At 45.4% G+C, this 16,364-nt stretch overlaps 1 protein-coding gene across 1 annotated transcript; it reads left to right on the top strand.

Annotated features, from left to right (window-relative positions):
* Positions 1–1,130: 1,130 nt before the first annotated feature.
* On the top strand, positions 1,131–14,680 carry kcnk10a (potassium channel, subfamily K, member 10a). The gene is made up of 7 exons (XM_030772600.1): positions 1,131–1,185; positions 3,294–3,679; positions 8,851–8,968; positions 10,171–10,331; positions 12,361–12,553; positions 13,335–13,477; positions 14,027–14,680. The coding sequence occupies exons 1-7, from the start codon at positions 1,131–1,133 to the stop codon at positions 14,678–14,680; spliced, it is 1,710 nt and encodes a 569-aa protein (XP_030628460.1).
* The last annotated feature ends 1,684 nt before the right edge of the window (positions 14,681–16,364 follow it).

Here is a 16,364-nt window from a genome sequence, read left to right as displayed (position 1 = left end):
AAGCCAATTAAGTGCTCTGAGTAATACGACAGTTGCCGCATAATTACATGAGGCACTTCCTAATCAAACGACTCGTCTGATTTCTAATTTAGTCTGCCGTTCCCAGGAGTTCATCATTGCCACAAGAGTTAACAGACGTGCAGTGAAAATGATAGCAGGGAATTAACAATCATCATTACTTATATGAGGATAGCTAGGACACACATTTACAGACCACTGGGAAAACTCAGTTACATTTTTTGCACATTTGGAATTTCCGTAGTGCACAGGAGATGTTGTTGTTTAAGACCTTTACGTGGTGTGATGCCTCCATGGAAGCTTTCGAGTTCGACATAATGATGTAATTATGTAAAGTGAAGACGGTGTGGTGGTAGGAGAGCCTTGGCGCGTGGACCACTTACTGCCAGTAAACTGCGTCTACCTTATTCAACCTCTTCCGTACGACTGAAGTCCGTCAGTTCAACCTATAGGCCTATATATGGGGGACATCTGAGGATACTAAGGAGAGTGAAACTTTCAAAACCTTATGTATACAATTCTAATTTACTCGCTGCGAGATTCATCTTGGGTGTACTTTCGCTGGCATGAGTGATTTCAAAACTATTCGCAGTAATTTCACAGCACCATTTGGCGCATCCAGCTACAGAGTACGTACGCGTGAGGAGGAGGTGGTGCGACGTGTCAAGGCAATATACAGGGGCCCATTGTGTAATAGTTCGGTCCATCTGAGTCGTGTTGTACTGCAGATATTGGCAGAGCCATTCCAGACGATGTAACCGTGAAGATCACCATCCCCGCTCCGCATGGAGTTCACACACACGCTCTACCACAAAGGAATCGGCCTGTAGAGTGCGGTGCAACTGGCAGTGGGCGGTGTGTACTTGCTTTCCTGGACGCTTCCATCAGGAGACGAAAGCACAGTACAACCAAATTATCAAGGTTTGCATCCCGTCTGCCGTGAGCTACAAAGCCAGAGGGGGAGAAAAAACAGGATGAAGCTGCGTTTTTGTTTTTTCCCGCTCACACCACTGTCTCGTTTAAAAACAAAATCCCCGGGGACACGCGCTGCGTAAGGACAATTTTATTGCGTTCAGTTCTGGGCACCTGTTTGTCGTATTGAATTTTTGAAAATGAAATTTCCCACGGAAACCCCGAGGAAACCTGGAAACTGGAACCCAGCGCCAGGTTTGTATATCGTGAATACATAAATATATAAATATTTGTATCTGTGTGCGTGTGCATGGACATCTGTTCACAGAAAATCTGTCTGATTTCATATTGAAGCGTTTTTTGTAGATACTGACCACCGGTAAAAGCTTTGGGTGGATACTGAAAAGTTCTCTAGTTGTCTAATTGAAAACAACGCCTTGAGTCACTTTCTCGCCCTCTCTACATGATGTGGCGCAACTCACATTAGTGCTGGTTCACACGGCGACACGGTCTGATAATAAGACAAGTGACACTGTATCTGTTCTGAAACGGCAAAAGTACACGAAAACCAAAAACTTGATTAAATTTGACCGTATATTTCTCTTACTGTTTATTGTTTCATCTTCAATGTTTTATTGGGATGTGCGTTGTTCGTGTTCACATACGAGCCAGTGGAAAGCCTGCAGATGTATGCATTTCCCTCACGTATGGGATAATAGCTCATTATTATTATAACTGCGTTTATGCAAGCGCCTTGAATTTATCGCTCCATCGACTTCATTGAAATTCATATCAGCGTTTTCGAAGAACGACTCCTTGCTACTGTTGTGGCGACGGTGTATCCCCGTTTAAATGTCACAGACAACGCGTGCAGAACGTTCCTCTCCCGTGTACGCTAGACTTCAGTGATCTCGTTTGTCAGGCGCATTGTATCATGGCCCTTGTTGCTGTACATAATTGTCTGTCATATACAAACCAATAACGTAAACGCCTAAGACAATATAGGAGAGGGCTGAGGGGATCCATCTGGATGTTCGTACACCATTCGCTGAAATAAATAACAGGACTGTTAGTGAACTGCAGTATTACGGTTGTCGAATCGTGAAGCGTGGAGTTCGGCATTACCTCATCGTGTTGTGGTGGAGGACTGGGGAAGGTCCCAGAAATTCTACATGTTTGGCACGTTTATACCGCTCCGCAGGTGTGAGCACGTTTTTCTCCTGCTCGCTCGCAGTCTCGGGTGTGATCTGTCGTTTTAGATGTGGTGTGACCTTCCGAGAAACTGGCAGTATATGTTTTATTACACGTGTGGTTGTGATTTATTTTCCTGTCCTGAGACGTGAATCCCTTTGGTTAAATGCACTGCACCTTGGCATTGGCGAATCATGACGGTCCGCTCCCTTCAATCCATCCGACTGACTGCAATGCATTTCAGAAACGCATCCGAATTGGACAAAAACAGTTTGAATAACGCAGGTGTCTATGCAGAAATCTATTTGATTTCTCTGCCAAATGCATTTAATTCCCTTTTACAAGAGCTGACGCGTAATTACACACAGAGACAGCGTAGTATCATGCAACCATGCTGCAAGGTTCGTATGATTACACAGTTCGACTCCAGAGTAAAGGCTTGTACACACCAGTGGAAAGAACAAACTACTTGTGAGACAAACAATATATAATGAGACGGTCACAATGTCGAGAGTTGTAAGAGGCAAAAACACAATTTGTTTTGGAGAAATGGGGTTAAATAAATACGGTCATAAGCATCCTATGACATAACTGCATTCCAGTGTTGTAAGATTAGATGTGGTTTGTCTCCTTGAGTTGTATTTCTGATGTCAGTGTGAAGAGGATAGTATCTTGGCATTGTAACTCTGAGCTTCCCTGATTCAGGCTTCTAATGGGTTTTCAGACAGCCCACAAAGTCATTATGGATTCACCTCTCTGCCAGTCTGTGTGTGAGGGTATGTGTGTGTGTGCGTGCGTGTGTGTGCGTGTGTGTGCGTGTGTGTGTGTGTGCGCGTGTGCAGGAATGGGAACTGCGGCTCAGAGCTCCATTACTGTAAAGTGCTATTAGTAGTTGCCTGCCTGATAGAGAGAACGTAATTCTGAAGAGGACCTCTGCTTTACAAGTAGGATCAGCACCGACTCCACAGCCCAACACTAACTGATCCTCCCTTAACATTATCGAATGTGAACTCAAACCTATTTCCTTACATGGATTCTGTTTTCTCTCACATACCGTTCTTTAGTTGGATGTCTGGGTCTATTTCTCCGGTTCCACAGGTCCTCAGCGTCTGTGTGTCTCGTGTCATTTTTGACTCGAGAATAATAGTTTTTTTTTTCTTCTCTCTCCTCAGTGGCTGTGCAGACCAACCTGGTTCCTCCGAAGAAGATCCAACCGGGGATGCTCCAGTCCAGCCTGGTCCACGCCAGCGTGGCGACCATGCAGAACCCCATGGGCTGCTCCATGCCGAGGCTCTCCGTCTGCTCACGGCCGGCCAGCATGGTGGCCAGCATGGAGGCGGTGGCCGACGGCTCGGCCGTCTTCACCGTGATGAAGTGGAAAACGGTCTTGGCCGTGTTCGTGGTGGTGGTGGTGTACCTGGTGGCGGGCGGCTGGGTCTTCCAGGCGCTGGAGCAGCCCTTCGAGAGCAACCAGAAGGACACCATCACCATGGAGAAGGCTGCCTTCCTGGACAAGCATCCGTGCGTGACCTCCGGCGACCTAGAGCAACTCATTCAGGTAACTGACGTTTATGGCCGAGGAGCGTTCTCCTTGTTGCGCCGAGACATCTTAGGAGAAATCCCCAGGGGGGGTGTCAGGTCTTGCGTAACGCGAGTTCTAATCGATCTGAAGACACCCGAGAACCGCCCCGCCCCCCCCCCCCCCAACCCCTTGATGAAATCAGCTTGGGATAGGGGTGAACTGTGAGAGACGAAAATAGAGACAGAGGAGGAAGCATAGCCGCCTGTTAGAGTCGATGAGAATCTGAGAGACAAACTCCAGGAAAGGAGACAGTGCTGGCAGGAGACAGTCACTGACTGCTCATACCACTGGATTAGGGACTGGGAGTGATCCTTAAAGTTGGTTCTTTGTGAACGATTCTTGTGAACACTGTATGGTGACCGAATCTTGTGTTAAATTCCATGTATCCACGTATCGTTAAGGGATGCCAGTAGGCTATCTGCAGAGATGTGCTTAGGTGTATAGTGCATTGAGTGTGTGTGTGTGTGTGCGCGTGTGCGCGTGCCTCTGCATGTGCATAGGTGTATAGTGCATTGAGTGTGTGTGTGCGCGTGTGTGTGTGTGTGCGCTTCTGCATGTGCATAGGTGTATAGTGCATTGAGTGTGTGTGTGTGTGTGTGTGTGTGTGTGTGTGTGCTTCTGCATGTGCTTAGGTGTATAGTGCATTGAGTGTGTGTGTGTGTGTGTGTGCGCGTGCTTCTGCATGTGCATAGGTGTATAGTGCATTGAGTGTGTGTGTGTGCGTGCTTCTGCATGTGCATAGGTGTATAGTGCATTGAGTGTGTGTGTGTGTGTGTGTGTGTGTGTATGTGTGTGTGTGCTTCTGCATGTGCATAGGTGTAGTGCATTGACGGGGTATTGACAACAACAACAGAGTTGAGTTGCATTAAAAGAGAATCTATGATGCTATGATGCCAAATAATGAAGGCAGGAGAACCGGCGCTCCCTGTTATGAAGTGTGCAGAGCAGAAGTGATTGCTCCCTAATAGAATGAGGGAGGTATTCTGCTCAGGTGTCGGAGAAGGAGAAGCGTTTTTGATTCCTGTCAAGCCGCAATTGATTTTCCTCACCCTCGTGTCAAGAATGTAACATTTGACAGAAGGATACTGTTGAGGTCATTCCAGCTCTTAGTACATTAAGCTCTGTATTCTAGCGGTTGTTGCCTTATTTAGCTTTGATATAGAGGGCGGGATGATGAAACAAAACAAAAAAAAATCGTTCTCCTTATTCAATCTCAGTCAATTTGTCCTGGAGCATATGTACCTGTTTAACGAAATTATTGCTCTCGTTTTATTTGTGATGAAGGAAAGGCACAGACATTGCGGTTCTGATCAGGAAGCTCTGTTCTGTCTGGTCTATGTGATAAGGATCTTCACGGATAAAGATCATGATTTTTAACTCACAGAGCGCTACTTCTTTAACTTGGCCTTAACTGATCACAGTTCTCTTAGGTTTTTGGGGTTTTTTTCTGCTAAGGCCAGTCTTATTGAGGACGAGCTTTCATTAGGTCTCATAAAACACGCACTATGATGCCCCAAGTGCTCCTTTCTGCCAGTTATTGACCCTGCAGCTGCCGAGGTCGGCACTTTTATCAGCCAGGAAAGCTGGACGTCATGCCGAAGTCACCCAAGTGTGACTGGAAATGCAGCCAGTGCAGAGCTGTTGGGAGCCGAGCCATTCCAACATGCACAGGCCAGCTTTTTGTCTTACAGTCAAAAGAAAACAGTCTTTCTCTCTTTCTCTCTTTCTTTCTTTTGTCAATATCAAAAACAAAACAGACAATATCAAGGTTAGCTCAGCAGAGAGTAAAACAGAGCGAGAGTCCCGAGGGTCTTTCCATAAATTGTCTGGAATTTATTTTTTGTACCAAATGACAACTCGTACGACTCCCCCTCAACAGTGCATTCATCAAGCAACCAGGGCACGTGAAATGGGAGCAGTGATTATTTTAGTGCTTTCCACTCGGTAAAAAAACAAAACAATAACAAAACCAAAAAAACAAACAAAAAAAAAAAAACGATCATTTATCTGAGTGGATGGCGAAGAGAAAACATCGCTCTGTCGCATGGCAGATCAATTTCCAATCAGAAGCTGCTGCTGAGCGATGCCGGTCAGAAAAAAAACCAAAGGTGTCTGGTCTCAGCACGTCCACGAGGGAGGATGAGGGCGCGCGTTCTCTGAAACGATGAGAAATTATGGGATGCTCTCAAGGGGAGACATTAACAGAACATTCTTTCAAAAAAAGGACAACTTGTTTTGGGCTGACATCCTATCTACCCAGGCAAAAGTGTTCCAAAAATATAGTTTCTGAGCACATCACAATCACGAAGGGCATTTTTTCTGTCCCCTGCTGTTCCGGCCAGCGCTTTTTTGGCTTGGTCCAACACCTCAGCTGTTTGTAACTGGTACAGCGCCAATGGCTCTCCTTAAGTATGCATTCACAATACCCTGTCCTCTCCTCAGAGGCAGGACGAATTAAGCCTAAATAGCATCTGTTGGCTTATAAATTATTCATCAAACAGTCACGCGGTGCCTCTCCAGAGGTAGGCCGCAGCCGCGGGACGGACGACCTCCGGTCCCTTGCTGAGGCTGAGGGGATTTGAGGGAGGTTGAGATAAGACAGAGCCTCCTGCCAATACAAAAAGTCCTAATCTAATAATCTGACTGAAACGAGATCCCCGTGTCTACTGCCGGCCCTGAAAAGATGGCCGAGTTTGTCTCACATCACGGCATCCTGCAGCGGGCCGACTGTTTGACTCATGGAGTCTCCAGCAGGACAAACATATTGCGCGGTACAAACGCAGAGCTGACCTCTACCGCCAGCGACACCGAGTCCTGCTATTTGTTTCGCGGTCCGCCATCTTGCCGCCGCTGAGTTTTGTCGTGAGGAGGTGGAGAGAAAAATCGAGCTGCTAAACAATAAAGAAAGGCGTGTGTGCCCAGTGTGTGTGTGTGTGTGTGTGTGTTTTGATAATTAGTGAGACTGTAATCTATGGCCTGCGGAGTGCCACGGTCTCCGGGAGTTTGACATTAACAGCTTTCAGCCATAGCTCCACAACAGTCACGTTCTGCTTACTCAGACTCTTACATAACCTCAGGAAAACAAACTTCACTGAACCTCAAGGCTACCCCTGTGGCTTAAATGCAACCCTTGTAGAAATTACAATAATAATAACAAACAAAAAAAAAAGAAAGAAAGAAAAAACGGTTGCAGAGGAGCTCGAGCAAAAATGGTTATATCTGTTAAGCGTTTATGTAGGAAGGAATAACTGAGTGGTGCCTTTTCAGGTCTAAGATCGTCCAAAATATCAATCACCTTAGTCATCAAAATGTTCTGTGCAGATTGTTTGTGTCAGCTCTCTGCATTATGTAATAAGGTTTTTATAGACTCCAGTCTAAGAGAGAGAATGAGAGAACCGATGGTTGCTGACAGAAAGCGAAAACGGGACAAGTGACAAACAGCACTGGGACTGTGCCAGTCAGGAACGGCAGAACTGGAAAATCCAGGAGAGGTTCAGCCAGAGGGGTGGACGCAGGGTGGGGGGGGGGGTGGCATCTACTGTGAGATTTACTCAATGCCCTGACTCACGGTGGCATTTTTCTGGCTGAGACGGCGACGGCCGCCAGGGACACGCAGCTGGACTTTGGCTGTTAAACAGAAAAATGAAAAACTGAGCGCGCTCTCTCTCTCTCTCTCTCTCTCTCTCTCTCTCTCTCTCTCTCTCTCTCTCGCTTTCTCTCTCTCTCGCTCTCTTTCTCTGTGCCAATAATATCAGAAAAAGAAAACATGTAGGGAATCGAATGGATTTATCCAGTCATTAAACCTCGCTTTGCTTGCTTTGCTTATTTTAATATCAGACTTACATACGTAAAGAGGACCTGGGCCTGAGAGTGGGAGTGGTTAAAATGTGGACCAGATCAGCTGATAGAACATCAGTGCAGTGACACAGCCGTGAGCCAGGCTCCGGACTCACACGGTTCAATGAACGTTCTATGAATGTTAGAACGTCAAATTAACAGACTCAGGCAACAACTCATTCAATGGTTCACTGCTGCATACATTCACTGAGGTATCCGGGGGCACTCCTCTGACGTACTGGCCAAGGAAAAACTCACCGTCGGCGCATTTTGACAGCGTGCGGAAACTCCTCTGTGATTATGCAGGCATTCCTTTGGAGGGGGGGGGGAAACCCTTCCGGAGTGTTTTATTTATAACATTTGCATACGTTACATATGTATAACTTAGGCTACCGAGGGACAGACGTAACTCACTCCAGACTTCAGCTACGGTGACCTCAGTAATATTAATCATTTGTGTAACTGCAGAGGGGATTGGAGAAATCCAGGAGGAATAGCTAATGAGCATGTACAGAATGAAAGATAGACAGCGGTTTGTATGAGACTGGTTTAAGATACCAAAGCATTGCAGTTTTCACCAATGGCACAGTATTGTATATTACTTTATAAGATAAGTCTTTGATTTTACCGTTGATCTTTCAGCACAAGTTGTAGCCTTTCAGGTGAGCAAGGATCTCATTCAGAGAGTGCGGTGTGGTCCCGCCCACGCAGTCGTTGATCGTTCTGGGGCCATGGTTACCAGACAGCCTCGTTTCTCTTGGCTTGACCTTGCTTGCTTGCCCTTCAGCACCAGACTGCAAACACCCATCTCTCTCTCTCTCTCTCTCTCTCTCTCTCATACACACCTACACACCTGAAGCAGCTTCCTGTTGCTCGTCGCGCCTCACTTCCATCTGCTTGCGCGACGTCCTGTCGGGCAGAGCCAATGAGAGACAGCCTGGCTCCTGCCCCGCCAGCCAGTTTGCCCCTGTCCGTGTCCCGGTAATGATGAATCATCTCCGTGAGAACAGATTAAGCATGGCGGCGGACGCACGACTCCTACCACGCAAATACACTCAATGACCATCTTACCAATCAGTGCAAGAGTCTACTGGGGGGGGGGGGGGGGGCACAGCCTCAAAAAGAAACCAACACTCTGCACCATCAAAGAAAGCTTGAACTGGATTGGATTGAATTGAATTGAACTGAATTGAATTGAATTGAATTGAATTGAATTGAATTGAATTGAATCGATTTGCTCTGATTGTGTCTCACCGACTGAACGAATCAATGAATCATTCTAACCTCTGTCCTCGTGTTTCACTTCACAGCACTCCATTGACGCAGCGAATGCTGGAGTCAGTCCAATTGGGGACACGTCCTATAACACCAGTCACTGGGACTTGGGCAGTGCTTTTTTCTTCGCAGGAACAGTCATCACCACAATAGGTATTCCACCCGTTTCTTACATCCACTCAAAAAAAAAAAATCTCTCCGTTATTATCAATCTCTTTAAGGGGCACAATGCACCGTTCCAGTCATTAAGGCTAATTTGTATTCCTTGCAACCCAACTATTAAAACGGCAATCACGCAGTCAGGCTCTGTTTGTTGCAGCTGTTTGTTTGGGTCCATTTCTGAGGAGGGTATGAGACAGGTTCGTCGTCATGGTATCGGTCATCCGTCAAGTAAAATGAAATGGGGTTCACAGCAGTGGGAATTCATTCACCTCTCGGAGATGGCCCACGTCAGCCTTAATGAGAAGGAGTAAATAAATAATTAAAAAAAAGACATCGCTGCATTGTGTAAAACAGTTGTTTTACAGTACAGCAATTCGAACATGTCTATTGATTTTTTTTTTATTGCTGGGGAGAGATTAGTGTCTAAAACACTAGTAGGAAATGTGTGTGGAAGTGATCATTAAAACGCCTCAGGCTTTTCATACGCAAACGTTTTCACGCCTAAAACGTGGCAAATGTTCCATCTTGATGATCTCTGGCGTTTCTTCACCCTGTCTCTCTCTCTCTCTTAGCTGAGAACAATCACTGTCACGCTCAGGTCTGAACGACACACAGAAACACTCAATGCCATCGATACACCCTGAGCGGTCTGAGAGGGCAGGGTTTTTTTTTTCTGTAGGCACAGATGGCAAACTAATGCCTTATTTTGCTGATTATGAAGAGATGCCCATTTGAGGAGAGCTGACAGAGCTGAGAGAGAGAGTCGTTCCAGACTGAACGTGACATCCGACAGGCAGCGGACAAAAGACACAGACAGGATTAACCATTAAATCTGCATGAGGTCCAATAAGTCTGCCTTTTCTCAGGAGTAATGGGGAGCGGAGAGGATGTGTAAGGCCATAATTAAGTTCTCTACTGTGGCAGAGGATACGTTTAATGCAGTGGGTATTTGGTCAGACTTAATAGCTCTCTATCCCAGACTCTGAATCTACCACTATTATTCGAAAGCCCCGATCGCAAAAATGAGGGATGATACGCAAGTCATGTCACAACAGTCAAAAAATACCCACCCATAAAACAAACAAACAAATAAATAAATAACACAGGTCTTTTTTTTATGTGATCAGAATGTGATCAGCACCACGTTTAGTTTTCAAATCGACGAACGCTGTCCCGTTTCGTTTTCCCCCCAGGATACGGGAACATCGCCCCCAGCACGGAGGGAGGGAAGATTTTCTGCATCCTCTATGCAATCTTCGGCATTCCTCTTTTCGGCTTCCTGCTGGCCGGAATCGGAGATCAGCTCGGCACCATCTTTGTCAAGATTATCGCACGAGTGGAGAAAATGTTACGGGTAAGAGTTGTGAATAAACAAAATAACCGTGATAAACAGAGAGCCAGACGTTTATTGGACATTTATGAGACGTTTTTGTGGCATTTATGTTGGGATATCATGTCCAGCATAGTTTGGTAACACACAAAAATAACTTTTGTATTACACTTTTGTAGTTACTCTTTGTTGATTTATTAAATTACGATTTATACATTTAAAATCATTACTCTTATTACTATTAAAACAAAAACAGGCACCAGCCAGCTTCAATGGAGAAAAATATCCGTAGGAGCATAAGCTCATATTGGCAATGACTCAAAAAGGGAAGCAAGCCTTTTTGAGAAGAAATCTTTTAAGATGTGCAGTTTGGTTCTAACTTATGATGACTCACGCAGAAGCGTAATAACAACAGTCAGCAGAAATCAAATCAACGTTCCAGTCCATGCAATACAAACACAACACACGCGCTTATGTGAATAAGCGAGAGAAAATTCTAACAGAATTGTATAATTGAGAGTCGTAACAACATCACAAGTGCAAATCCGTCCAACAAACTGTGACGTAAAGGTCGTCTGTTAGTCATCACAGTTTCTACTGTATGGTGGGTGTATCCAAATGACAAGGACAATGTGTAGTCTACGGAGGAGCTGAAATACACCACACATGGCAGTGTTGTGATGGAGAGACAGTTTTGCTGTATTTACGGTCTGGCTGATGGACGGGTCTAGATGCTTCTCTTGCCAGGAGACAGGAGACACCAGACTGTCAGATCCAAATCTGGAATCATGGATGATCGACAGGGTATATATGCATCCTTCCAAGTCCTTTGCTGAAGGTCATTTCAAGATCGCTTTCTGTGGCCTGAGACTGACACAGTATTAGACAAGTGCAAACGGAGAAAGTTCCAACGTTTGCTTCAGCTGTAGTCTGTTTCAGGTGTTATCAGCCGGACAAGTATGCTAACTGCTGATATGTCTGAATTATGCGTATGTTTAGTGACTTAGTAAAGTAAACAGACAAGTGTTTAGAAAATCTATCCGGGCACTGTTGTTTTGGATAGATACAAGAAAGACCCTTTGCCTCCATCACTCTCCAGTGCTAGAGTAAAACAGTAAGTGGAAAGGTCATAACTCAATATTTGATAAAGTGACATTTCTGGGGTGTATTTAACGATACCTGTCACGAATGGAGAATTTCCAGTAATACTGAGCAAGCTGAAAATGTCACAGATGAACACATTACACAAACAAAGCATCGGGACCATTTTATATCTGCTTTTCAGGGTAAAACATGGGACATAGTCTTTTGTCACATACATCAGTCTGCTAAAATGTCAGTGAAATACAGGAGTCATTCGTATGTAACAAGCCTTTTCTTATAGTATGTGTCTCTGGTGCTAATCAGTGTCATGAAGGTTCCGTGAAGGTTCAGGGACATTCTAGAACTCACCAGCATTCCTGAGAAGTTGAATGTCTTCATGTGGGTGGTCTGTGTTCTAAGCTTGGTCAGCCTGAGTAGTCCACATAAAAAAAAAAAAAATTCTTTTGTGTAATTTGAGACATTTTTAGTGCTTCTTTATTTGTCAGCATTGATCTGAGTCATGCCGGATATGAAAAGGGTGAGATTTGAATGGAGGGGGTTAAGCGTCTGGTGCCCCGTAGCACAGCACATGTGACCTGTACCATTCATCATCTCCTGCCGGCGCGGTCGGCAGGTGATGCCACAGCGCTGCGTTCTGATTGGTGGACTGCTGGTGTGTGCAGCTGGTCTGGCGAGCAGGTAAACAAACAAAACCACCAGGGGTTTCCAAAAGCCAGCAGGAGAGAACTGGCATCGAACGCGGCCAGCGCGACTCTGCAGGGAGTCATAACTCATTAGATCGAATAAAGTGTCATAAAACATTCATCCGAACGGACACCGCCGTCGTGGCGACAGTCACGGGGCATCGGCCCCACTCACGCCGCAGGCCTTCCGCGTGCCTCTGTCATCGTAGCGTTTCCATCTCTCACCCAGCCTGTCTTCTGTCTTCTCCTCCTCTGCCTCTCACCAGCGCAAACACAGCCAGATCAGCCTGACCAAGTTCAGGGTGGCCTCCACCCTGCTCTTCATCCTGGTTGGCTGCGTCGTCTTCGTCGGGATCCCGGCCGTCATCTTCCAGCACATCGAGGGCTGGACCGGGCTGGACGCCATCTATTTCGTGGTCATCACCTTGACGACAGTGGGAATAGGGGATTATGTCGCAGGTGAGAACTATGGTGGGGGTTGGGGGGCTCTGGAGGGATGGATTTTCTGTTCAGTCATCTTGATGACGACTGTCAGTGTCTTACAGAATGTTAAGCAAATCATGACGCTATTACCATCATTGCCATGCCATCATGAACCTACGATTCTGTGGCTTTTCTCGCCTTGTCACCATGCTGTCAAATGACAAAGTCTGAGTTTACTGTAACAGATCTGAACTGCTTGGTGTGTTTGGAAAATTTTCACCACTAGTTGCACCAATCACAAGTGTTTTCCTGTCCGTGTGACAACCGTAAAGATGATGGAGGTTGTGGTTTTACTGTGGTTACACATATCACTTGCATTGGACTGGGATTTCCACTTCAGTTCCTCTTATCGTTGTTTCTCGGGTTGTAATTTTTTTTTTTCCTGCTGAGGCTAATTTCGTTGGTTTTGGGCGTGTCTTGGTTTGTGGCAGGAAGTGGGATTAATGGATTCTGGTATTGTTTACCGTTGTGAGGCATCAAATCCATTAAGGGATTTGATGCCTCGTATTGTACTGATAAAGCCAGCAACTCATAGACAATTGTGTGTGTGTTTTTTTTTTTTTCTTTTGATATGTGAATGCTTGTCATAGGAAATGAACTGAGAAGTATCCTGCCCTCTTTTGTAAATGCTTACAGTGTGAGATCTGCAGGCAGACAGTGTTCTTGTATCCTTCAGAGAGAGAGAGAGAGGTGGGGGGGGGCGGGGAGTACTGGTTCTTCAAAATGAATGTGTCACTCAAACTTCTTTCTCTTTCAGGGGGCAACCGTAAAAAAGAGTACCGCAAATGGTACAGGCCGTTAGTGTGGTTCTGGATCCTGGTGGGGCTGGCTTACTTTGCCGCCGTCCTCAGTATGATCGGGGATTGGTTACGAGTGCTGTCCAAGAAGACAAAAGAAGAGGTGAGAGTTCACGCGCTGTACTGTCCTGTGGAGGAGCACAGCTGTCCAGTTTCAATGAAGTTCTCACTTAAAAATGAGATATAACCATAGAGGTGTATCGTAGACATACGTATGGACACATATGCGTATTTACACAGGGCTACATCATTTCTATGGAATCTTACACTGTGTACAGATATGCTGTGCACAGCGGATATTGCAGCATTCTCCTTTAATTACTGTAAAATTACTGCTTATCCTAAGTCATCAGTTTTGAGGCACTTTCATTTTTTTCTGCTCTTTGTATGTAGAGTGACTCTGAAAGGCAACATCTTCCTTCTCAAAGCGTACTCATATTTAAAAATAGAAGTGCTAATATTCTCTGTGCTAGCGTGCGTGTTTGTGTCAGCGATGTTTCTCAGGGTGCGAGACTGGCTCTATCGATTTACATAATTCCCAGCCTGAGCTCAGTATCAGCTGTATGTCACATCCTGGAGAAAAAAAAAAAAAAGAAAAAAAGAAAACTGTTTGATGAAGCCACCTTTTGACTTAGGCTCTGCTGTCTCATAGGTTGGGGAGATTAAGGCCCATGCAGCAGAGTGGAAAGCCAACGTACGGGCGGAGTTCCGTGAAACGCGGCGACGTCTGAGCGTAGAGGTCCACGACAAGCTCCAACGGGCCGCGACCATCCGGAGCATGGAACGCCGACAGCTAGGTCTGGATCAGCGTGCCCACTCCCTGGACATGCTGTCGCCCGAACGACGCGCCGCCTTCAACAGCCTGGAAGCCAACCACTACAAGACCTCCTCGCAAGAGAGCATCGACTCCAGCATCATCAACAACCTGCGGCTTCGGGCCGAGGCGGGGGACCGACGCAGCGACCCGAACCCAGCCTGCTCCGAAGACAACGTCTTCAACCGTCTCGGCTCCGTCACCAAACTGGCCAAGCGGAACAAGAACCGGGAGCTGAAGAAGAACATCCCCAGCGAGGGGCGAAAGGCGTTGGACGCCTTCGGCTGCGGAACCCCGACCATGGACGAGGAAAAGACAGAGGAGGAAGAGGAGGAGCTGGAGAAGGAGGTGAACACCAGTATGACGGACCTGCCGCTCTTCGTGGAGAACCCGAAACCTCAGAACGGTTTCTTGCTCACCCAGACCAAAGAGAAGGACGACGGGAACAAAATCGATGAGGAGTTTACGATGGATCTGCAGATGGATCCATAAACATGGCATAGACCTCTCATAAATGAAGAATTTAAAAAAAAATATATATAATAATAATAAATTGAATCACTCGTGCCTTAACTTCACCCTCTACCCAGATCTCAAGTCTCAGTTTGACGCTTTGAGACTTTGAATCTTATTTTTCCTGTGTGTTAAACTGTTCACTGTGCTCTGAACACTTGAGACAGCGTTGACATCGTCAGACTGAAAATCTGAAAGGTCCTAAGGGCCAACTGATTAACTCACAGAATTGTAACTATGGCTATATGCAATGACAAGAGACAGAGAAACCCCGAAAGAAAGAGAGACATCATCTTATTAAAAAGAAAGAAAGAAAGACAGAAAGAAAGAAAGAAAGAAAGAAAAAGAAAAGAAAAGAATAGAAAAGAAAAAAGCAATTAAACTCTTCTGTAGCATTGCAACGGTGAGTCTAATGATCAACAAGGATGGCCGATTCTGTTTGCTATCTTATTCAGTAATTGAGATTCGTATACGTGAAAACGGAAACATTAATTTTGCTGCTATAAAAGAAAAAAGAAACCATGAACAAATCATGAGATTTGATCTAGAGATTCTAGAAGATTCCCCATTCTAAATGAACATGGACCCACAAGGAGGCTGTGTGTGCCCATTTTAAACCAATATATAGATATATATAAATTTAAAAAAAAAAAATATTCCTGAACGTGAACTAACACAATTTAAAGAAACGACATGTTTTATGTGCATGGTCTTGGAGCTATACTGTTGTCTGACCAATACAGCGTGTCGATATGCTTTTCAGTACCAATAGAACCTCAGGGCTTGTGGTCCTACTGTGGCTGTTGTAATGTCTGTTTGTCTGAAGTATGCTGCATTCACAAAAAAAAAAAAAAAAAAAAAAAAAAGAAAAGGAAAAAAAAGACGCATTCGTTACACTCTTGCTTTCTGCATTATAACAGCTTCTCAGCAGTGGAATGGAAACCAAGCCATAAGAGCTGGAGGCACGATTTCCCGTCATGCCGAAACGGAACTGGGGGGCGTGTCCAGTCCCAGGTTTTTACGACGGCCATCACATCTAGGGACCATATAAAACATAAGAAAGAGGCGATTAGACCGGAAACCCATTTATTACTTAACATCACTCAATGAACAAACGGAGAAAGCTGTACACATGATCCCCCATGACTCCCCGTTAGCCATGAATTCACAGATTTGGATTTTAGTGCAGATCTGCATTATAAATATATTAGGATTGCTCATCAAATGATGGCACAGAATTTTAGTTAGTTTAGTTTTGTTTTGGTCTAACCAGTCATATACAGTATTCTCCTTCCCCCTAAGGACGTGCCCTGCTGTCTATCTTTACGATGTTTCATTTCTCAACACACACACACACACACACACACATCCCCTCCACCCCTCCATCCCAACCCCCACTCCCGCTCCTGTGCAATTTTTATTAAAAACATTACACTCGCCCCTTAACAATTATTATGTGAGACAGGCCAGTGAATCATGGTGAAATGTGTCAAACAGATGCGTGCGTGCGTGTGTGTGTGTGTGTGTGTGTGTGTGTCTGTGTGTGTGTGTGTGTCCAAGTCAAGTTTGCTGCATTAAGTCTTCTGTGCTACAGAGTGAAATGAGAACAAATCCCTGAGTGCTGTCGTACCTCGCTAACTGGTCCCCACTTTTCTGCACAAAC

This window comes from Chanos chanos, chromosome 4, assembly GCF_902362185.1.
Source record: "Chanos chanos chromosome 4, fChaCha1.1, whole genome shotgun sequence".
In the NCBI taxonomy this organism is placed as follows: domain Eukaryota; kingdom Metazoa; phylum Chordata; class Actinopteri; order Gonorynchiformes; family Chanidae; genus Chanos; species Chanos chanos.
This window is presented reverse-complemented; position numbering and strand designations above follow the sequence as displayed.